The 24630-nt window shown below is 36.2% G+C and overlaps 1 protein-coding gene across 3 annotated transcripts in view; it reads left to right on the forward strand.

Moving 5' to 3' along the window:
* The first annotated feature begins 421 nt into the window (after nt 1-421).
* The window catches only part of EPG5 (ectopic P-granules autophagy protein 5 homolog), a 141398-nt gene continuing 117189 nt past the window's right edge, over nt 422-24630 (forward strand). For all 3 annotated transcript variants that reach the window (XR_004230864.1, XM_031945999.1, XM_031946000.1), the window contains exons 1-5: nt 422-614; nt 17756-18700; nt 20258-20501; nt 22792-22928; nt 23730-23837. Coding sequence is in view for 2 of the 3 variants with exons in the window: in XM_031945999.1 (XP_031801859.1) it covers nt 552-614; nt 17756-18700; nt 20258-20501; nt 22792-22928; nt 23730-23837 (1497 nt within the window). In the remaining variant the exon portion in view is untranslated. The remainder of the gene's footprint in view (nt 615-17755; nt 18701-20257; nt 20502-22791; nt 22929-23729; nt 23838-24630) is intronic.

The following is a 24630-nucleotide window of genomic DNA, read 5'->3' on the forward strand; positions in this document are numbered from 1 at the left end:
TGCAGGGCCCCCGTCCGCCTCACTAGACTAGGCAGGTTGCAGGAGAAGTCTCTGTATCTAAAAGTTTTCACCACAATGCAACACCCAACCCCAGGCTTTCCGACAATGCGGTTACAGAGCAATGGGCCGCGCCTGGGGCTCGTGGGCTCCCCAGCAGCCCTTCAGACGGACAAGATGGACAAGCACCGGGGTAACGAGGGGGCGGGGCTCGGCTTCCGGGACCGAAGGGCCCAGAAGCAGGGAGGGGTAAGACGCGGACGAGGCGCCGGGCGCATGCGCTTCGTCTCCTCCCCCGCCCAGAACCGAAACACATCTGGGTCACTGAGAGGCGGCGGGTCCCGTGCGCGCGCGGCGCGCCCCCGGGAAAAGGGCCGCCCGAGGCGGTAGTTTGCCCTGTTCCACGGGCCGGGCCGTGGGGGCCCCAGGTCCTACCTCTCGTAAGGGATTGGCGGAGGCGCGGGCCATGTGACCGAGGCCGGAAACTGTAGAGGGCCGTGCGTGGGGAAGCATTTTGACAATAACAAACCCGGGTCAGAGCAGGAGGCGGAAACATGGCCGAGGCGGTGAGGCCCCCGCGTCGGACCAAGGCCAAGGCCAGCCGGGGGAAAACCAAGGTAAGGTCTCCGTGAGCCGCCGTCTTCCCCATTCTGCGTTTCCCTCCTCTTCCGGGTGGCCCCCTCCTTCTTCCCTCCACTGCCTTCGCGTCATAGACGCTACCCTTCCCCCTACGGTCTCGGAGCCGTGACCTTCTTCTAGACCAACTTCGGGCCCCTACTGGCCCCCCAATCACAGACCCCGGCCCCACTGCGCCCTCCAATCACAGACCTTGGTGTTTTCCCGGCTCCCCAATCACAGGCCGCTATTCTTTGTTTTCCCACCTCCCCTCAGAGCTCCCGGACCTGTCTTCGCCCCTCCAATCACGGACCCCGACCCTTTCCCAGCCCCACCCCCAACCCCGAGCTCTGCCTTCTCCTCTTCCAATCGTGAATCCCGCTGATGCCCGTCCCCCAATCCCACACTTGCACTCTTCCTGCCCCTCAGCCTCGGACCCCTCTTCTCGGCCCTCCCCCCAATCAGGGGCCTGGGTCTTCCGAACCTGGTCTCTGACGTGGATTCCCTTTTCCTAGGTGGTCACAGACTCTAGTCTTCCCAAGTTTTCTCCCCTTCCCTCCCCCACCCCTCCCCCCTGTTTTAGGCCGTATATCTTTCCCTCACACACACCCTCCCTCTCCCCAATCTAGCCCCCTCCCCAAGTTAAGGACCGAAATTAAGCTGCTTCTCCCCACCCCCCTCTTCTCCTCCACGCCCAGGGATGCCCTCAGTTTCCTGCCCTAGCACTGCGCCCACCCTTCGCTTTGTAGCCACAGAGAATCTGCTTGTCTCTCTCCGCTATGTAGGCCGCGGGCTTCTTTAACCAACTCCCCATTGCCACAAACCCTTAGTGTTGATCACATTATCGGAGCTCAGATTTCCTGCTTTCTTTCCTGCGATTAATCTGCTAGTTTTCTTTCCCAAGACTTCATCATTCTCACTCTTTCGGGAGATGCGTCTCTGACCTGGAACAAAACCTTGACCGGGGTGAGGCTGCTGAAGGTTTGCCCTGAAGTTATTTCCCATCCCCTCTCCAGCTAGCGGATCCACTCCAGGCTTATTTCTCTGCCTCTCTTTTCCTAAAAAGAGTGAAGTTCATTGTGTCCCAAGATATGCTTCTTCCCTCTGCGGACCTCCTCAGAGTGCACCGTTTCCTCTTCCTTCAGTTGGCCCCAGGCTAAACATTTCCTAGTTTCTTCTCTGCTTGGAACCTGTTTGACTCTCTTGGGTGTCATCTGCCTTCACCCTTATCTGAAGCCCCTTGGGGTGAGAGCACAACCCATGGAGACAGAGAAATGGAAACTAGACAGTGTAGGATGGTTTATGTGGGATGCATCCAAGAACATTTTCCAGACCTCTGTCACAGAAAATAAGTCCCAGGTAAAAAGAGGTCTCTTTATTTTTCACTTTTGATTTTGTGTTAGTAGGCCCACAAGTTTGGTGATCATGTCTAGTTTCTCTTGGTGCTCTTGGTTAGACTGACATGACATTTGTGGTAAACAGGATTAGGGTTTTGAATTTTGGGGGGGTATTAGCCTCAGTATGCTTTAGTGGATTTGTGATCTCCCTCTAGTGATGTTGGTTAGCATCACTTCCTTCAGTGATGTATATATAGATTGTATCTTCTTATTCTTCCGTTCTTTTTGATGGCCTTCCCAAAGTCTTCCTGATATGGAGAGTATTCATCCAGTGTTTTTATTCTATCCCCATGTTCTGAAAGAATTTTCCTCATAATAGAAGAGAATAAAAGTGTTCATGATATAGAAGTCTGGAGTCCGATAATTTATATGATAATATGCAAAGCAATAATGGTAGTCAAATGCCAAAGTACCTGGCAGTCCTCATACTTTCATCCAATAACTCTGTTAAGTGAAAATCCAATTCAACTTAACAATTCAACAAATATTTATTAAGCCTTTTTATGTACATAATAGTTTAGGGAATAGGAGTTGGAAGCACTTGGGCTCTGATTACATAAGAAACATAAGATAATTTAGAATATTAGCAACTGTGGGGAATGGTTAAAAAAAAGTATTTGAGCAGAATTTTGAAAAACCAAGTGAAGATTTATTTTAACAATTGAAGGTGAGTATGGGGAGGGACTTCTTGTATCCAGGAATGGAGGTAGGAAATGAAATGTTGAGTTCACTGAATAGCTTATAGGTTACTTTGGCTGCAATGTAGAGTTATATGAAGAAAAAGAATATAAAGCTAGAAAGGGAGGAGTGAGTCAATTTGTGGAGGGCTTTAAATGCCAGAATGAAAAAATTTTATTTTATTCTAGTGGCAAATAAGGTATTGCTGAAGATTTTTGAGTAAGTGACATGGTCAGTTATGTGGCCCTGGAAGATTTTTTTGTCTTGTGGAGTATGAATCAGAGAAAGAAGAAACCACTTAGGTGGCCATTCTAGATAAATGCTGATGAGAACATTCAGTTATGCCTATATGAAAGGAGAGAAGGCAACAAATGTGAGAGAGATGAGGAAATTAATATGGATGTGATGGACTTAGAAGAAGTCAGAGCTGAGTCCATGGGAACCCCACATGATTGGAAGGAATAGATGTTTGTGCTCTTAACAAGTAGGATATTTTTGAGGAGGACCAATTTTTTTGGAGGTTTGTCATGATTTCTGGCTTTAACATACAGAATTTGATATCCTTGATGAAAATATATATATATGTGTGTATATATATATATGCCTAATAAGCTGTTGGTAATGTAGGACCAGAGTTCAAGAGAGATACTAGGGTAGAATATATAGATTTGAGTCAGTTGTATAGAGAGAAAGTAATTGAACTCATGGAATTGATGAGATCACCAAGGGAGAAGGCCCAGGTATCTTGGGTAATGCCTACAGCTTAGTGGGGCAGGATATATATGATGGGATGGATAATCATCAAAGGAGAAGGCTGTATGACAAAGAGAAAAAGTGTACAGAAAGGGGAGGAGTAGTTGACAGGTCAAAAGATACTGCCAGAGGACTGAGAAAGTTGAGAATTATAGAACTCAACTAGCATTTTGTTCCAGGCACTGTGCTATATGTTGGGAATACAAAAAAGAAGCAAAAATAACAATAAAACCTTCAGCGATTTAGTCCCTGACCTCAGGGAGGATATGTTCTAGTCAGGAGATTATATACAAGATTTAAACATATACTATTTAAATGGAAGGCAATCTCAGAAGTGGGGATGAAAGGCCTCCTTTGGGTGAGGTTTGAGTGGAATCTTAAAGAGATCTTTGAGATAGAGGTGAAGATAAAGAGCATTTTGGTGATGGGAGAACTAACTGGCTTTTGGCAGTTGGGAGATGTTAAGGACAGCAAATAGACTGTATAGCTGAATTAGAGAAATAGAATTAGAGAGTAATAAGCCTGGAAAACTGGCATGGATTTTGGTTGTGAAGTGCTTTAAATACCAGGGGATAACATATTTGATCTAGAGGCAATATTGGATATTGAGATAGAAGTTTGGGGGAAAGAGAATGAATTCTTTTTAGAGCTGTTGTTTGAGATGCCTCTACAACATTCATCTCGAGTTATCCAAAAGTCAGTTGATAGTGTGAGATTGGAGTTAAGGAGAGAGAATTTATAGGACTGTATTTGTAGATCTGGAAGTTATCTGCATAGAGATAATTAAACCTGTGGGAACAAATGAGATCCCCAGGTGAGGTAATACATATAGAGAAGTTTTAGAACTAAACCTTTGACACTCATAATTAATTGGTATGACTTCTATGAAGACCCAGCAAAGAAAAGTCAGCAACTTGAGAGGAGAACAAGGAAAACTCAGTGTCAGGAAAGTTTAAAAAGAGAATATGTAGAAGAGGATGATTTACAATGACAGAAAGCAAAGGATGGAACAAATCAGAAAGTGAAGAATTGCCATTAGAGTCTTGTAATTCAGAAGGGCTTTTTGAAATGAAATTTTGATAGGCATTTTGGAGAAATGTTTGGAGAAGCATAGGGGCCTTTGCAGGATTTTATTTTAGAAAATTATCTATATCAGTTTTGTTTTGCTGCCCTACTTTTTCTTCATGGTAAATTTCCATAGAACAAACATTGAATTATTATATTAAGTGGTTACAATGTCCCAGGCATTGTGCTAAGCACTGAAGATACAAATAAGAAAAATATATAAAAATATAAAAAAGAGAACTTTCTTCCCTTAAAGAGCTTACAGTCTAATAGGAGAAGACAGCACACAAGATGAAGCAGCAAAGGTGGTAAGAGAGGGAAACAGCATCAGGGTATACCCCATGTAAGGTATGGAGTATTTATCTTAGTGAGTTCAAAGTGGACAGAATTGTATATGCAAAGTGGAGTGAGCTGAAAAGTTTAGGCTCTGCCCTCCATAAAGGAAGATTTTTACATGACTTTATTGCTCTGCTCTCCAGCCCTCTAATCCAGAGGACTTTCTTAAAGATAGTAGCTCATTTATTTGGCACTTTATAGTTTAAAAAATGCTGTCATCTTGTATGTGCAAATACTTTTACACTGATTTTACAGTTAGGAAGAAAGAAACTGAGGGAGGTGAAATGGTAACTAGCAAGTGGAAGAACTGGAATTTGAACTGGTGTCGACAGCAACATGTGCTATGTGCTTATGTATGTACCAGGAATCATGCTAGCTGCTGGGAAGAATGTTCTTTCCTATATATCAGAAAAGTTGTGGTTCTTCATACTGTTTTGGAACCAGGGGATCAACTCAAAACTTGCTGATGGCATATTTATTCCTTTAGTATTTGTCATAAGTGCTATAATTAAAAATAGGGCTCTATTCTGCCTCCTAGCTTCTCTTGACTTCTTTCAGATCTCAGCTAAAGTGCCATCTTATGTATGAAAGAAGCCTGACCCTATCATCAATCTTGGTAACTTTCAATTTATCCTGTAGATATCATAACATAGTTGTTATTATGTTGTCTCCTCCATTAGATTGTCAAACAATCCTTTATAGCAGGGATCATTTTTTCTTTTCTTTGTATCCCCAGGATTTAACTTGCTTGCTTAGGTACTTAATAAATGCTAGTTGATTTGAGAAACTGTAATTGACAAAGCTCCACCTACATTATCAGTCAATGTAAGTTCAGTGCCAAATATAAGAGAAATTTTCCTTTTCCCAACCTCCTAAAACCTAAAAGAAAAAAAAAAATTAAATAATATATACTCTGTAGTGTCATTTCACATTTTTAATAAAAGTTAAACAAATAGCCCTTGATCAGTTCTGTTTTTGTAATAAATAAGTGCCAGACTTGATATCTAGAAATATAAATTCAAAAGTAAATAGCTTAGTAGTATGACCATGAACAAATAAACTTTTCTGAATTTGTTTTCCCATCTATAAAATGGAAATAATACTTAAAATTCTTACCTTACAGGGTTGTTACTGTAGAAGTGCTTTGTTATCTTTAAAGTGCTATATAATCTAAGTCGTTTATTAATAATAATAATTAGAGAGTTGTCAAAGAGCTAATGACAAATCTACTTAATCATTGGTTCTTGAATTAATGAATGTTGAATCACACTCCAGGTTCCTTGTGCTTGTCTATATGATGCAGTAGAAAGCCCAATAGTAGTAGAGCACCCAACATTTTTCAAGAAAACCTGTCCTTAGGAATATAGCTATTAGGAGTGATGTGCTACAACCTTGGAGAATGTGTGTGAAAGAAAGGAAATTTGGGCTGGTATCTTTATTCCTCTAAGCTATCTTTTTTTTTTTTTTTTTTTTTTTAATTTTTTTAATGTTCTTTTTTTTTTTTTTAATAATAGCTTTTTACTTTCAAAATACATGCAAAGATAGTTTTCAACATTTACCCTTGCCAAACATTGTGATCCAAATTTTTCCAGGAATTTATGTTTTAACGAAGGACATCCATATAGGAAATACATGAGGATAGGGTTTTGAGTCCCAACTCTGGTAATACTGTTGTGCCACAGTTCCCTTTTAATGTCCTGACTCAGTTTCCCTAATTGTCCTATTCAGTTACTCTACCTCAGGTTATAACCATTCCCTCTTAATGTTTGATAGGATAAAGGTCTTATATCTTAGACCTTAAGCTATACTTATTCCCTCTCTTGTCCAAAAGTCTGGGCTGCTATCTCTTACCTGAACTCAAAACACTAAGTACTTATTAGTTTCATGAAAGAAGAAAGGGAGCTGTTGTTAACCCCATTACAAAACTTGTCTATATGATATGCAAATGTGGCCCTATGTAAACTATCATGGATTTTTTTATATCTAACCTTATTCTTTTTTGTTTTTATAATTTTAATAAACACCTTTTAGCTCTTGGAAATTCTATCTCTTGGGTATCAAATGCAGTGAGATCTTTCCTTCCCTCTCTGCTTTTCATATCTTCCTTTATGATACTTTCATTCTGGGATTTCATATGTGTGTTTGTATGTATAACATATGTGCATGTTTATATACACATATATGTATTTGTATATATTAAAGGCAACTTCTCCCTTGCCCAATGAAGAAATTAAAGAAAACCAAATTCTTTGTTTTAGAGAGCAGAAACAGGACCTTTTTTTCAGTGGGAAGAAATTAGGTGAAGACATTTTTTTTTAAACTGATATCTTTTTGATTTGTAATCATTAATTTGAGAATGACCCTGGTCCCTTTTTTGCCCAGTGAGACATTCTTTTAGTAATTTTTTTTTTTTTTGGGGACTGGTAAAAAATTTATTATTGGCATTGGGCCAGCCTTTGCTATGCATGAATAGAAAGACTGAATTCCTAAGGAGCAAGGTCTGACAGAAAAATCAAGTTTCTAGTAGAGAAATCCTGACAGAGAGATATAAAGTCTTATTAGGGAAATAGGGGGGAAAATAGAGGGTAATGCTGAAAGAGAATATCATTTCAGCCGGTAGAGGGTTCCTTGGCATGGCATGGCATGGCATGGCATGGCATGTTAGGTCCTCTGCCAAATTTTTTTTTAAAAGAGAAAATGAGACAAGTTAGCAAAACTAGCTAGTTTCTTCAGGATTTCATATCTATAATTCTCAGACCTCCTGCTGTAAAGGGCAGGAGATGTATCTTCTCAACTCTTGCCTAGAGCTGAGCTTGATCATAATTATGTATTTTTTTTTTGTTTACATTTATGCTGTTATCATTTTGTTTATTATTAGTGGCAAACTTAAATAGAAATGAGAGCCACTAAGCTATACATAAGGATCTCTGCTAGGGATTTATGTAATATCTGTTTTATTGTATTTTGAATTATTTTGTTAAATACTTCCCAATTACATTTTAATCTGGTTCCCTTGCACTGGGGAATGTTGTAGGCTGTTTGACCCTTTTGTATATTCTTTTACTAGTTCTGTTTATTTTACTTATTTTAAAAGACTTGGGATTTGAATTTGAGCTCAGCCACTTACTACATATGTGACTTTGGGAAAGGTACTAACTTTTTTTGTCTTGTTTCCTCACCTGTAAAATTGAGGAAATTGGATTAAATAATCACCAACATCCTCCTTTCCAGCTTTAGATGTATGTAATTTTAGGCAATCTTTCCCTGGGAATGATGTATTTTTGTCCTCAGGCTTTCTTGCCTTAATTACAATGTCCTGCCAGGATGCTGAGTCCAAGACTGCTGGTAGTCAGGTAACAGCTTAGTGGCCAGTGGGGATGTCTGAAGCTAAGATAACAGGATGCCTAAAGCTAACACTGTTAGAGTACAAAATTGGTTGATGGCCATTTGATATATTGACCAACAGGCCTAAAAATACACCTCCAGAAAACTTATCCCCTCTTGTTGACTTGGAAATGGTCTGAACTTGGGAACTTTTGCACACCTTGCAACTGGTCTGGGAACCTCTAATTTTTTGGAGTCCCCCAAACCATAGATTTAGACCATTTCCAAATGAAGAGGCAAAGTTTTTATTATTATGCCATTGATTGGTGGGTTTTCTGTGTAGGATACTAACTTGGCGTGAAGAAACTCTTTCATAGGTTAGTTTTATGGATGTTAATGGCTCAGTTCCAAGATGTTTACTGATCTGCTAATTTTATGATTTAGAGATTAATTGGAATTAGGACTAGGCATCTTTTTTCCAGAGGCATAAACTAAGTCTTTTCTTTTTGAAGTCAATATCTCTATCACAAAATTACAACCTAAATATAATCTAAAGATAAGATATAGTAATCCTTAGGTTGGACATTTTAGAGTAAAAAAGTAGATACTTAAGACAATTTAAAGAATCAAGACAACTTGGAGCCATGATACAGTATTACAATTACATCACATTAAAGATTACAATCATATCATTTCTCCTTCAAATCATATTCCTGAGATTACAGACATATCAGTACCATTTTAATGAGACAATTTTCCTACGTGAAAAAATGAAGGATATATTTTTCTGTTTTTCCCTCCTATATTCATTTAAACTATTTGAATATTTTTTTTTTAAATTTTTATTTAATAGCCTTTTATTTACAGGATATATACATGGGTAACTTTACAGCATTAACAATTGCCAAACCTCTTGTTCCAATTTTTCACCTCTTACCCGCCCCCACCCCCTCCCCTAGATGGCAGGATGACCAGTAGATGTTAAATATATTAAAATATAACTTAGATACACAATAAGTATACATGACCAAATCATTATTTTGCTGTACAAAAAGAATCAGACTCTGAATTATTGTACAATTAGCTTGTGAAGGAAATCAAAAATGCATGTGTGCATAAATATAGGGATTGGGAATTTAATGTAATGGTTTTAGTCATCTCCCAGAGTTATTTTTCTGGGCATAGCTAGTTCAGTTCATTACTGCTCCATTAGAAATGATTTGGTTGATCTCGTTGCTGAGGATGGCCTGATCCATCAGAACTGGTCATCATCTAGTATTGTTGTTGAAGTATATAATGATCTCCTGGTCCTGCTCATTTCGCTCAGCATCAGTTCGTGTATCTCTCCAGGCCTTTCTGAAATCATCCTGTTGGTCATTTCTTACAGAACAGTAATATTCCATTATTTTCATATACCACAGTTTATTCAGCCATTCTCCAACTGATGGACATCCATTCAGTTTCCAGTTTCTAGCCACTACAAAAAGGGCTGCCACAAACATTCGTGCACATACAGGTCCCTTTCCCTTCTTTATAATCTCTTTGGGATATAATCCCAGTTAAACTATTTGAATCTTTAAAGAAGAGTGCTAGATTTGAATAGATGGTCATTTCCATTTGGAATCATTGATTAGTTTTGCCTTCCACTGACAATTAATTACCTTACATTTATTGTTATGTTAATTACATAAAAAGAGGGGAAAAGAAAAAGGCAAAGCCATGGAAAGTAAAAGCATGCAGTTAGGGTCTATTTGATACTTGCCAGTGTGTAAAAGTATGTCTATTAATAGATTTTTTAAAAATTAGTGTTATTCACAGTTGAGGGTGTTAGAAATGCTTGCATAAAAGAATAATTTTCCATTTTTGTGGTAAAATTTGGCAGTTTATGAACTTGTGCAATTTTGAACAGGAAGTGAACAGTGTTGTTATTAACTCCCTATAAATATCCTCTTTGTTTTGCTACTTGTTTAACCTGCATTCTTTGATATTAATCATCTGATGATTTCCCAAGGGCAGTTTGTAGTTCTTGTGATGTTCATCTGATCCCTAGAAAATCTTACGTAAATATTTTTTTTTTTTTTTAACTTTTGAGGTTACTATTTATATACAGCAGGTAATAAAGTGAGACTTCATCAGTGAGACATTAAGTCCATTGGGGTACACTTCATCTTCCAAATAGTAATGATAAGGGTGAGACTGATGAATGCTCCCTCTTATCCTGCTCTTCTAGTGCGCTCTAGGAATTACAGCACTTGTAACATTAGTAGCCAGGAAAGGAGCAGGGTGACTTGTCTTCTTCTTGTTCCATAATTTTTACTTGGCATTCATTCACTTGGCATGTATAATGATGAATTGTGAAACTGTACCTACTTATCAAATTTGGGCAGATTTGTTTGCAGAAAGAGCTCTCACCTCAAACACTTATATGTTCATGGATGTTTCTTCTGTTTTAAAGAACATTTTCATTCATAGAGGATCTATCATTGAAATGTAAATGTATCTTCTTTGACTTTAGTTCCTTCCAAATTGGGAATTATATTACCTTTTGATTATGGGGAAATTATTCCATGATGGAAAAAAATGTTAAAAAAAAAAAAAGTTTCAGCCATTCTAAGCTATTCTGAAAGATCATATAACTATGATATAAGCACTTTGGAAGTATGTTGAACTTACTTATGAAAACGTGGACTTATATATGGAGGATGGATGGCAGAAACACCCCAAATATTGTTATTGGTTCCAACTTCAAGGATGTTAATAAAATTGAAGGCATGCTGTCAGACATTTCATAGGAGCCTTAAAATTTCTTATCTCTTACCTAGACCATTGCAATAGTTTCCTAATGTGATCTCCCCTGTCCCAAGTCTCTTCCCCACTACTTGGATTATATTCAAATGAATGTGATCCATCTTTGTTGGCATCCTCTTTAGCTACTAAAAAAGCCTGTTGAAATTTTGACATTTATCTTCAAATGCTGTCTTCAAAAACGACTGAAGATAGGGGATTTGTAATTAATCTTGCAATAGGAAGAAGCAGAATACTTTGAGTAGCTCAACTGAATACCATTCCATATGGCAGGATTGGAGGGGCAAAGGAGTGGATTTGGTAGACTAGTAATTACACTTATGTCCAGCCTGAAATGCATTCTCTCTCATCTTAAAATTCCTAATTTTTTATAAAGCACAGGTCATGTGCTATTCCCCGCATAAGGCCTGTTCTTAGCTCCTTTCATCTTCCTCCCCCATAGTGTTCAATCTGTCTTGAAATAACTTTGCATAACTTTGCGGATACTTTGTAATTATATGAGGATTTTATCCCTTAATAGAATCTAAGCTCCTAGTGGGCAGAGGCTTTCTCTTCCATTTTTATGTTGTATCCACATTACTTTGCAGAATGAGTTGCTGCATAAACTGTTGAATTGAATTTTGCACAAGGCTTCTCTCATCTGCTCAGTCTGCTACTGGAAGTTGAGAAAAAGTTTTGAAGGTTTCAGTTGTCCCTGTGGAATTATTTGTAAATTGTGCCTAATTTCTGAATTCTTGGGAATGACTTAGATATAGTCAAGCATTTATAAAGAGCTTTCTGATTGTCAGGCATTGTGCTAAATGCTAAACATCATTTCATTTTTCCTCACAATAATTCTGGCATGTCGGTATTACTCTTATCCCCATTTTACAGTGGGATAAACTGAGGCAGAGTGTGGATAAGTAACTTGCCCAGGGTCACACAGCTAGTCTGAGGCTGTGTTTGAACTCAGTACTTCTTAGCTCTAGGCCTATAACTACCTATTGTGCCACCGAGCTAGAGAAGACTGCCTATAAACAAACTGGTTTAGAAAAGATCTATTCAGAGTAAATTGGAAGTAATTTCATCATTAAGGGGAACAGGGAATAATTTCCCAGGCAAAATTTTATCTGAGACTAAAAGGAAGCCAATAGACAGGGAAGGGGAGGAAAGGAATTCCAGGCATAAGGAATAAGTGCTTAGCACAGTACCTGGCCATAGTAGATACTTATTTGTTGACTGAATGACAAGCATGGAATTGGGAAACGGGAGTGCCCTGTGCTAGGAAAAGGAGACCAGTGTCTCTGAAATGTATGTGGAATAAAGTGTAAGAGGACTGGAAAGATCGTAAAGGACTGTATTATGAAATACTTTGAACATGATCAGATTAGTACTTTAGGAAAGAAAGAAGGCAACAGGCATTTATTAAATACTGCTATATGTCAGTTGCTGTGCTAAATGCTTTGAAAATGTTATCTCATTTGATCTTCATGACAACCCTGGGAGGTAGATGCTATCCCTGTTTTTCAATGGAGGAAACTGAAACAGATTTAAGTTACTTGTCCAGGATTGCGCAGCTAGCAAGTATCTGAACCTCAAGTTTTTCTGACTTTTAAGCTAAATGGTCTGTCTGTTGTACCACCTGAAGATTGTGGAGAGAGATTTGAGGCAGGGAGATGAATCAGAAAGTTATTGCAGCAGTCCAGGTATGAACTAAAGAAGGCCTGAATGAGAGTTGTGGTACTATCAAAGGAGAGAAGGGGGCAGGCATCTAGGAGAAATGTTATAAAAGTAAAATCTATATTTTTTGATTGGAACTGGGATATGAAAAGCCAAGGGTGATAGCCTAGGTTCTGAACCTGCGTGAATGAGAAGATGGTGATGCTTCCAACCGTATTAACAGTATTGGGAAGAAAGGAGGGCTTAGGAGGAAGGAAAATGAGCTCTGTTTATATATGTTGAGTTTTGGAATACCTATTGTAATCCAGTTCAAGATGTTCAAAAAGGCAGTTGGTAATTTGGAATTGTATCTCAGGAGAGAAACTAAGATTGATATCTAGATCAAGAAATCATCTGATGATAATTGAACTCATGAAAACTGATGAAATTATCACACAAGATAATATTGAGAAAGAAGAGAAAAAGCTTTGAATAGGCCATGAGGAACATTACCTGGATGAAGATCCAAGAGAGGAGGTTGACAAGGAGAAGTCAGGTAGGAGAATCTGAAGAGAATCTATCAGGAAAACTTGTTAGAGGAACAAGTATTTAGAAAAGAGGGATTGTGAGATGAGGTTAGAAAAGAAGATTAAGAAAAAGACTATTGGATTTAGCATTTAAGAGATTTGTGATAATTTTGTCATGAGCAGATTTGGTTGGACAATAAGATCAGAATCCAGAGAGTTTTTAAAGCAAGTAGAGGAGAGTAGAGATACCTTTGTAGTAAAGTCAGCATTGTAGATTATGTTGATGCTATAGAAGTATAGATAGCTTTCTAAAGGAGTTTAACCATTAAAAGGAGGAAAGATAACAGGATAGCTAAGGAAGATGATGATTGTGATTATCAAGTAAAAAAAAAATCTTTGGGGAGGCTTGGTATAGATTTTTTTTTTTTAAAGAAATAAATTTTGTTGCTATCTTCTGTTTTTTATCTTAGCCAGATTTTCTTTTATCTCTCCCAGCCCTTTTGCCGAAAGCCATTTCATATAATAATTTAAAAACAAAAACAAAGAAGAAAAAGGAAAAACTAATTATAACTGAACAAATTACTGAAGAAATATGAAAATATATGTAGCCTATTTTATCTGTGATCCCACTTCTGCAAAGGAATGGGAGAAGTTGTATTTGTTCTTTATAATTTTGTAAAATTTTTTGATTGTTTTATGGTAGTGTTTTTGATGAGACAGGCCCCCAAACGGTCCCCAGAGTTTTGCCCAGAAATGTGTTTTCATTTATTATCATAACCTTGCACAAGTAGCCAAAAGAACATTCCTTTTCCAGATAAGGCTTATAGTGTAACTATCTTAGGGATCACAGAGAACCCCATCCTTATTCTGTCCTTGCTCAGTACCTTCTGTTTTTCTATTTCTATCTGCGGGTTCTGTTGCATCAGGAGTCTTGGGAAAGTGCACAATTTTTCAATAAGAATTAACCCTCTTTGTTCTCCCACCCAAATAAAACTCGGCTAAGAGAAAGCAAGCTCAAATCATTTCCAGGTTGAGGCAGAGTTTATTTAAACTATTAACAGCAGGCTAAGTTCCAAAGGAAGTTAGCAAAGAGCCAGGAGCAAGGAGGTTATTTAGAGGGGGAAATAAGAGAAACTAGGTGCTTCATGTCACTGATAATGCTAGCTTTTTGGCTTAGAAGTGGAGTTGAGGAAGAGTCAGGTTCTTTGTGTGCAAGTGCAGTACCCACAGTTCCCTGAGCAGGACTTATGGGGGAACCTTCCAGATGTGTGTTTTTAGGCACTAAGTCAAGTGGTAGACATCCAGTTTATTCTGCACCTATGTTAACTTTAGGCACCTCTAATACTAAAGAGCATCAATAAGATAAACAGTGGAAAAAAATAAATCATTCCTAACATCATTTCCAAGGCCAAGTTGCCTTGGGGTTTTTACTATATCTTACTATATCATTCCTAAAAGCTGTATCACATCAGAACCACATCGGTTTCGTTGCTTTTGCTTTGCTGTTGTCACATAAATTATTCTTGGTCTGCTTTCTTCACTTTTCACTCTATTAGTTCATATAAGGCTCCCTATGTTTTACATTCATCACATTCATTGTTTCTTACAGGAAAGTAATATTCTATTACATTTATCTACTATTATTTATTTAGCCATTTCCTAGTCTATGAACATATACTTTTGTTTCCAATTTTTTTCTACCACAAAAAGTACTCCTACAAAAATATTTTGATGTATACGGAGACTTACGTTTTATCGTTGACCTGCTTTGGAGTTTATGCCAAGCAGTGGAATTTCTGGGTGATAGGGACTTCATTTCTGTATTTCCAAATTGCATTCCACAATGCTTATGCTAATTCCTGGCTCTACAAATAGGACACTAATTTGCCTATTTTCCCACAACCTCTCCAACTCCTGATGGGGTGAATAAGATCCCAGCAAAAGACCAAATCCTTAGTGGTGTTGAGGACTATAGAAATAGGCATTGACCAGAAAGGGTCTTTGTTGAATTTAAGTGGGCCTTGGTTACAGTGGGCCCTTAATGAATCCCCACAGTTATCCTATATAGTTAAGAGGTCAAGCTATAGATGCCAGTCCCAGAAGTTATTTCTCTCATGTAAAATCACTTACCAGTCTTCCACTTCTTCCTTAACTCCTTTTTGGAACTTTGTCTCCCAGTCAATGACATAGTAATAAAACCTTATATATATACAAATTCTTTTGAGCACCTTGCAACACTTGTACAGAACCCCAATATTTTTTTTGGGTTTAGCTCCTGTGACCTACCATTCATCTTTACCAGTTAGCTGGATGTGAGGTGTCAGGGTTGTTTTGATATCTCTCATGATTGTTTTTTGGAGCCTTCTTTCATATGGTGGTTACTAGTTTGTACTTTTTAGAATTGTCTATTCAGATCCTTTGACCAAAGTGTGGGTCCCTTTAAGTTAGGGCTTCTTTGTAGGTAACTTAGAAGGAGTCAGTAGCTAGAAAGGAATTCAAGCTGAGAGAGGGGATGAAAATGAGGACAAGTTTTGGAATAACAGGAAGGGACGCGTAATGGAGGTGCTTCTAGAGAGAGGGGTTTGTCTTGTCAAGGAGAAGGAAAAACTCTTGATACTTAGCTAACACCTTACAAGGACTAAATTAGGTTTACCTTTAAAACCAGATTTAGGAGTAAACCTAATGTGTATTGTTATCTTTCTGCTCTGAGCTATGAAATTAGCAGGTTACAAAGCATTTTATTTCTCCATGAAAGCAATATAAAGCCTTAAAATACAGTTGTGAGATATAATATTTAATGGGAACTTTTTTGTGGTAATATATATCACTCAGTCAACAAATGAGTACAGTTTTCATCAGCATTTTGGAAACTCTGTTTAGGGAATCCTGAGGTTTAAATTATTACTGTAATAATTCTAAGACATTTTCATTTGTAGCAAGGTAAATATCAATGTGTAACCCATATAAACAAAAGCTTTTTAGTGTCCTTGATGATTTTTAAGAGTAAAAGGGTTTTTGAGACCAAAATATTTTGAGAACTGCTGTGTGATACTGTATGATATTGAATCCATGTGATCCTGAGGAAGAGAAGAATGAGAACATGTTGTCCTGTAATAATAGCTTACGTTTACATTGATTGCTCTTTAAGTTTTATGAAACATTTCCCTCACAGCATCTCTGTGAGTTGTGAGTTCATCTATTACAGGTTCAGAGAGTTAAAATGACTTGCTCAGGATCACATAGCTAACAGATGTTCTAATTGACTATTCTTTCTTCCATACCATAGGAAGGAGGGACAAAAAAAGAAATTTAGCTGTTAAAATTTTTTAAAATGGTTTGTTAATAAGCACTATTAGGAAACAATTACAGTCCAGTCAATTTACTATGGATACAAATACAAAGAATGAAACAATTCTTATAATTACTAATTTTTGTTCTTTACACAAGTAATTTTCCTTTTATAAAAATAAAATTTTATTTATATCTTTTTTACATCATCAAAATTTCTTTCAGGATGCTTCCTTCAATCTCAGTGAAAGAGCACATATAACAGCAAACAATATTTTTAAAGAAAAAAAAAAGAAAAAGAAAAAATTCAGGAAAACCAATCAGTACTTTGAAAAAGTCTCTGAAAACATGTGCGCTATTTAAATGGTAGCTATAATTTAAAAAATTGTTTTATTTTCATACAAGAAATTTAGCATGTTCTTTCTGTTCCTATTTCATGAAGCTGGTGAAGCATTTCCTTCAAATTATATATAAAACAATTTTTCTCAGTTAATTTTTTTATATTTAGGTATATGTGTATCAGAATGTATATTTGAAATCTTGTGTATGAAATCTATGAGCTGTTCCTTTGAAAAGCAGCCTATTCATTTAAGTGTATGATACCATGGTACTAAAGTGTATGTATACAGTATGGGCCATAGAAGATGGTTCAGTACAATGGGAAAAGGTGTTTGTTGCTAGAGGACTCAAATTCAAATCTTAGCTTTGTGGTTTGTTCTTTTTGTAACTTGGACAATTTATATCATTGTTGGATGTTATTTATGCAAATAAAAAAAGTTTGAAGAAGTCTTAAAATATTAATGGAACTTAGCTTTTTCTAAAATAGTTTTTCTTTAGATATTTTTCATTATTTATTCAATTTGGTTTCTCTGATGTATACTTTCTCTATGTCTTCCTAGCTTATATTTTGTAAAGAGGGTATTTAAAATTTTTTTTATATTTTTATTTTCAAAATGCATGCAAAGATAACTTTCAGTATTCACCCCTCAAAAAAATGGTATTTTAAAATAATTTTTCAAATCCCACACATTCAGTTTGCATTTATTATGCAAATACTATTTGAACTCAGGTCTTCCTGATTTCAGGGCTAGTGCTCTATCCACTGCGCCACCTAGCTGCCCCTACTTGTTATTTTTTAAAAAATTAATGTAATAATCAAATTAGTAAGATTATAAACTATGTAACATGCTGCCTGCTAAAAAGATTTTTGGTTTTTTCTTAAACAAAAGTCGTCTTTTACATTTTATGCTTTATATAAAATAGTAAGAAAAATGACTACTAAAGTATTGCTTATTACTGATTATTTAATTAATGGTTTTTATTTTGTTTTAGGAAAAGAAGAAACATAGTGAAGCTTTTGAAAAAGAAGAATTTGATGAGGTAGACCTTCCTGAAACTTGTAGAGAGCAGAAAATACCTTCCTCAGCAAGGGAAGTACTAGCAGTGTGTCCTGAAACATTTACTGAGGTTCAGTTGCAGGATATTGGTGATTTACAAACCGGGGAGGAAATGTTTGATGTCTCACTCGCTTCTTTAACTTTAGACATTGAAGGATCCCAAACACCTAATCTAGAGACTGTAATAGAAGGGGAAGAGGTCAAGGAACATCAACTCAGTGAAGAAACCAAGCCAAAGTACAGCCCTGAGGAAGATGTGAGCACCAAAGCAGAAGACTCTGAGGGGGTTAGACAAAGAGCTGATAATACTTTAACACAGTGTGGATTGTCACAAACCACATTCCAATCTAGTCCTTATAGTCAGCAGGTAGCAGAACATTTACAGGACAAAGGAACTGAGAATAGACAAGATTATAGACAATCTGTTGGTCTTTCTTCAGAGGTGCTACATAATGTGAACTTACAGAGTAGTTATGAAGCCAAAGAAGTCTTTCAGCCAACTAGATTGAAAAAACTTTATCCTGAATTACCGGCTGAATTTTCTGGAGAAAGACCAGCTTTAATGGCAGTAAAACCACTCTTACGGAATGAACGACTATACCCCGAAATCCCTTCTGAATCAGAAATGGTACCATTTACTAAGGAACAACTGAAAATTTTTGAGCCTTGTTCCTGGTTAGAAAATGTTGAATCATACTTAGAAGAATTTGACAGTATGGCTCATCAGGACCATCATGAATTTTATGAGTTGCTTTTGAATTATTCACGATGCAGGAAACAGCTGTTACTGGCTGAGGCTGAACTGCTTACCTTAACATCTGATTGTCAAAATATCAAAAGCCGATTATGGCAATTTAAGGAAGAGCAAATGACTGTACAGGTATGATGACTAAAGTTCTCTAAAGCTTTTTGGAAACTAGGATTTTGGGGATATAGATGCTTTACTTGGGTTGTTATTTTGGTTTGAAGTCTTATTCTTCTAAGTGTTTTGTCATTTGAATCCAAGTTTTTTTTTTTCCCCCTAAAGACATAGGTAATTCTGGACAACAGTCAAAGTTTTTAATTTTTCTTCCTGTCTTAAAGGTTTAGGTACCACAGTAATTTTTTGAATTTTGTTTTTGAAATTTTCGATTTTATATGCAAAATTGAGAATATAACTTCTAAAAGTATAGCTTCATACTGATTACTTTGTCTTTTTATTTTGTTTTAGGAAAAAACCATAATGAAGTTTTGTAAATGTATAAATTTACAAGTGACAGTTGATAATGCGAAAATGACAAATTTATAAGAAAGGGAATAAGTGAATGGAAAGAGAACATTAATTGTCTCAAGACTGAATATTGAGGAAAATTCATAATTAGGGGGTGGTAAAGGAAGGGAAGATAGCAAAGGAGACATAAATGGAACATCTGGAAAGATAGAAAGAAAACTAAGATGTTCTTTAAGATGTCAATGGAGGAAAAAAGTTTCAAGGTCACTGTCACATAAGGCAGAAAATACTTAGGTTAATGTGATTAGAGAAAATAACCTTTGGATTTAGCAACAAGACGGTCATTGATGACTTTGAAGAGAGACATTTCATTAAAATAATGGGTATTTGAATAGAACACAGAGGGCTAAGGAAGGATGGAGTGTGGAACAAATGCAGCAAATACAATCTTTGAAATGTGACAGAAACTACAAATGACAGCATGGTCAATCAAATAATTTTTCAAAGTAAAGGGATCCTTGAGTATATTTGTAGGTAGAAGGGAAAGGACACATTGGTGAGGATGAATAGGAAAGGCCAGAAAGAGTATGACTGAGCATAGCATAATGTTAGGGCCCCAGGTTGAAGGATTAGCCTTGGAAAAGGCCAGACATTTATTTGGAGAAAGTGGCAAAGGTAAAGAGGAATTTTTGACTTTGAGAGTAAGGTAGATCAAATTAGTAAGGAATGGCCTTGTTTTCATTGGTAAAGTTGCAAAGTAGGAAGTGAAATCTTCCCTCTTTTTGTTTGTTTTGTTTTTTTGTGAGGCAATTGGAGTGACTTGCTCAAGGTCACACAGCTAGTAAATGTTAAATGTCTGAGGGCAGATTTGAATTCAGGTTTTCCTGACTCCAGGGCCTATGCTCTATCCACTGTGCCACCTACCTGCCTCATGAAGTGTTCTTTCAAAGGTGGGTTTATCCTGTAGGGATAAAGAAAGAAAAGGATGGAGGAAAGTTGTTTACAGTTACTCTTGTTATCTGTGTTTTCTGAGGATTTCAGTCATAATACTTGTTTATACCACACCACTATAAGTACCTAGAGGCCAAGATACCCTGTACTTTTATCTGGACTATAATTCTTATCATCATGCCAGGCATTTAATAGGGATTTTAATAAACGTTTCTTGGTTGATACCAAGATTTTTGGATAACTGGATTTATATTTTATCATTTTTTTCTCTTTCAGGGTATTTGTGCAGACCAGGTGAAAGTTACAGGGTATCATCGTTACCAGACAGTGGAGATGAATGAGAGTGCCCTGGGAGAGCTAAAGAAGGCATTTGAAGCAAAATCTGAGCATTTACATCAGACTCTGGCTCTGCATTCTTATACATCAGTGCTCTCCCGCTTACAAGTAGAGTCTTATATTTTTGCTTTGCTCAGTAGTCCAGCTGTTGTGAGGTCTTTGTCTGTTCATCAGCAAAGTCAAGGTATGTTATAATTGAAATCTATCCTTTTCTTATGATCTACAATGAAATAGAAATTTAGCAATAACTTTTGTTTTAAGATGAATTGATATTAAAATGTAATGTTTTTATCTGTAGCTAAAATATGTTCTGATGTTCTCTTTGAATGAAGAGGGTATCTAATGATCTTTTTCTGAAACAGTATTCTGTTTCTTTATTTTTTTGTGTTTGGTGTTTTTGTGTCTTTAGAAAAACCATTTCTAAATCACCATTATATCTAGGTTATCCTAATTTTTGTGCGATTTTGCCATGGATAGTCCATCTTTTGAACCATCGTCTAATAAAACTCTAGTCATTTTTATTGATCACTTTTCTGTTTGATCTGTTGGTTTTTTTTTTCAGATTTCCCAGTTTGATTATATATTATTATATGACCTGAATGTTATATACTGTTGTGACTTTTCAGAAAGTAGCTGATGGTAGATGATAACGTTAATATAAATAGAATCACAGAAACATAGACTTCTTGTTTTTTTTGGATTTACTTCATCTTCTGCCTGGACTATTGCAGTAGCTTTCTAATTGATCTCCTTGCTTCTACTCTCTTTTCTTTCTAATCTATTATCCATACAGCTGCCAAATAATCTCTGAAAGCACAGGTTTGACCTGTCACTCCCTGCTCAAGAAAGTTCAGTGACTTTATTTTGCCTCTAAGAGAGAATAAAAATTCCTTTTTTTGGGATCTAAATTTCTTCACAGTCTGGCTTCCACCTATCTTTCCAATTTGACCTCATATTGTTTTTCCTCTAAACTCTTATCTGACCTACTTTATACTCACCATTCCCAGCATTCCATCTTTTATGTTTGTACAGAAAAACTGTTCCTCTTTTGTACTACTCTTAGAATATCTTCTTTTAAGGATAAGGCCAAGTCCACTTTCTGCAAGAGGCATTTTCTGATTCTTTTAGTTGTAAATTGCTCTCCCCCAAATTGCTTTGTATTTATTTTGACTTTGTACATGTTATTTTCCCCTTAGGAAAATCTCTTGAGGGCAAGCATGTTTTTGCTTTTTTGTCTTTGTCTCCTCAGCACCTAATAGTGTTCAGTACATGGTGGGAATTTAATAAATGCTTCTTTAATTGAATTGGGTCACCTTTGATTCCAGCTTCCCTCCAATCTTATCAATTGCTATAATCAATCCTTTCTTTCTTTCCACCGTAATTCAAGCTCTTATTACCTTTTGCCTCAACTAATGAAAGTTTCCAAACTATACTCTTTACTTCTAATTTTTCTTCTCCCCCATCCAATATCTACACTATTGCTAGATTAGTCTTGCTAATATGGAAGTCTAATGCCATTATTTTTATTTTTAAAACAGTTTTATTGATTATTAGATAAGATGAAAACTTAAACTTATGTTTAAGACACTTCATAATATTGCCTCAACTTTTTGAATCCTTATGTTAGACCATACTAATCTGTCATGTACTCCATGTTTTAGCCAAACTAGATTTGTGTCCCAGAATACATCCTATATTTTTCTCTTTCAATTTTTGGTTATCTTCTTCTCTATACCTGGAAAGCTGTTATTTCCATTTCTGCTTGTTTAATCCTGCCTGTCCTTGAAGGTGCAAGTTATAGGCCATTTCTTCTATTAATCCTTCTCTGATCCTACAAGTTTATAATATTTATTTTTTATATATTTTTATATTTGAATTTTATATTTGAAATATTTAAATATAATTTTTATTTGAATATTTTGAGTTTATAATATTTGAAAATTTCTTTTATATACTTAATGTATCCTTTGCACTACTTCTGGCTTAATCTTGTTAATGTAGAAGTCTAATAATTGCTATTTTTTTGGTATTCTTGTTATTTGTGTATATGTCTTGTCTCCCTTGGTAAATTGCAGTCTCTTTGAGGGCATTATTTTGTTCTTTTCTTTTTATGTTCATCAGTCTTTCGTATATGGTAGGTGTTAATGGTTTTTGTTGTTTTGTTGGCTCCAATTCAACCATCTTTTATTTAGGATTAGAGGAAATTGAGGTCCAGAGATGTCAAAATTAAAGTTTACTTAAAAATCTTTTCTGATGAATTCTCAGTATTATAAAGTTCATTTTTTCATTGATTTAATGTATTTTTCTTAAATATAAAAACCATTTTTGAATTGGCACGTTAGAAATGCAAAATATTTTGGAATAAAAATATTTTTCCTTAGACTTTTTAAAGTTTCAGAATTTAGTCAGGACTTCAGGATGCTATGAAAAACCATCTGTGGAGGATTTATTCAATCTTTTCTTTTAATTCATAGTTTCTAAACAGGCAGAAAGTCTTCCCTCTGATTTGTGTCACCTGAAGGAGTGTATTAGTGTTTTATTTATGTTCACCCGAAGAGTTATAGAAGATACACAGTTCTACAATGATGTTCTTCTTTGGCTGCAGAAACTGGTAAGGGGTGAATGGCCAGTAGTACTTTCTACCTCTCTCTCCCCTTCTGAAATAACTCCTCTTATTTTTGTCCAGTTTCGCTCAATGATTGCTACTGATAAATTGTCCTCTGCTGTATGAGTACTTTATTTAGTATCTTTTTTATTCTTGTTATTAGTGTTACTTGTTTTTGTGATTAAGGAAAACAAGGCCTTTTCTTAATATACTCTCTTTTTGATCTTTGAGTATTCTTAGAAAGGAATGTAATGCTGGGTGATACTCTACGAAATTTAAAGTCTAGAAGTCATTAAAATCCAGATTACCTCTCAATATAAAACTTCAGAAAAATATATTGTTATTAGCTTCTAGTGATCTTACTGATAAGAATGCTAGTTTTTTGAAAAAGAAGAAAGGAAGGGCATGTAAGATAACTTAAAAAAAAAAAAAAGAACTAATAGACTGGCAATTCCCAACTCTTTTGGGAGTTGACATATGTGCATTCAGTTAATATATAATGAATTACGTCATTGTATGATTTCAGACTGGAAAGCCCCTTAGAGATCTTCTAGTGGAATCCTTTTATTTTATGGATGAATAACTTGGTACTTAAGAGAGATACTTAGTAAGCTGCCCACAGTTATTTAGATAGTAAATATCAGAGGTGGGGGTCTTAAACCAAATTGTCCGATTTCAAATTCTGTAATCTGTGTTAGTGTCTTGACTTGATAAGATTCAGCAGTTATAATTGGGCTTCATCCTCATAATAACTGTTTCTTTCACTTTTTTTGAATAGTTAGATTATTTATCTTTTATATTGTTCAGGTATCAGTGTTACAGAGAGCTGGCTGCCCTGGTGATCATCTGTTCCTTTTAAACCATATTCTTCGATGTCCAGCTGGTGTTAGTAAATGGGCTGTTCCTTTCATTCAGGTATATATGATCTGGTGACTTCCTCATAGTAAATGGTGCAGTGCACAAATATTTTTCTGGTAAAAGTTTTTCTCAGGCACTTATAAGAAAGAATAACAAAAAGTTCACCTTGAAAAACATTAAACTAAGAATTAAAATACTGAATATATTTATGAGTTTGTTGGGCTCAACAGAGATGAAATAATAATAGAATTGCTGGAGTTCAGTGGTTTCTAGCTTGGAACAAGTTCATTGGAATTTAATTCTGCAAAATCCCTGTTCACTGAGTCGTAGCAGATGCTTATTCAGTAGTGCTCAACCTGACTTTCTTAGGTTTTATATCCTACCCTATCTTCTGGAAAGTATAATGAGACTTAGAGACCAATTAAGTGCTATTTAATTAATTATGATGGGTTATGAATATGTGTAGTCAACTTTCATCTACCCAGGAGTTGATGATTCACTTGGTGGATTATCCATACCCTTTACATCCCTATCCTTGTGATGTTACTCTTTACCTCATTTCATTTTTCATTATCTCTTTTAGCAGAGAGAGATTGGGGAATAAAATAAAAGCATGCCAAATTTTAAATCATTCCAAGTTTTTTGTGGGTTTAATAAACCTCTTGCTTGAAAAAAAAGTTTATTTTTTGTTGATAATCTCTGATTTAAATGACCAATGCTGTCCTCTATTTTTTTAATCCCCCTACCTTTTTGCTATATAGATAATTGATGTGGGGCTATTCGTTCTCTTCTAAATCCCAAATGCAACTGAGCAAAAATGTTGTCACATAACTTCTGGAGGCTGCGTTTT

This window comes from Sarcophilus harrisii, chromosome 1 (genome assembly GCF_902635505.1).
Source record: "Sarcophilus harrisii chromosome 1, mSarHar1.11, whole genome shotgun sequence".
NCBI lineage: Eukaryota > Metazoa > Chordata > Mammalia > Dasyuromorphia > Dasyuridae > Sarcophilus > Sarcophilus harrisii.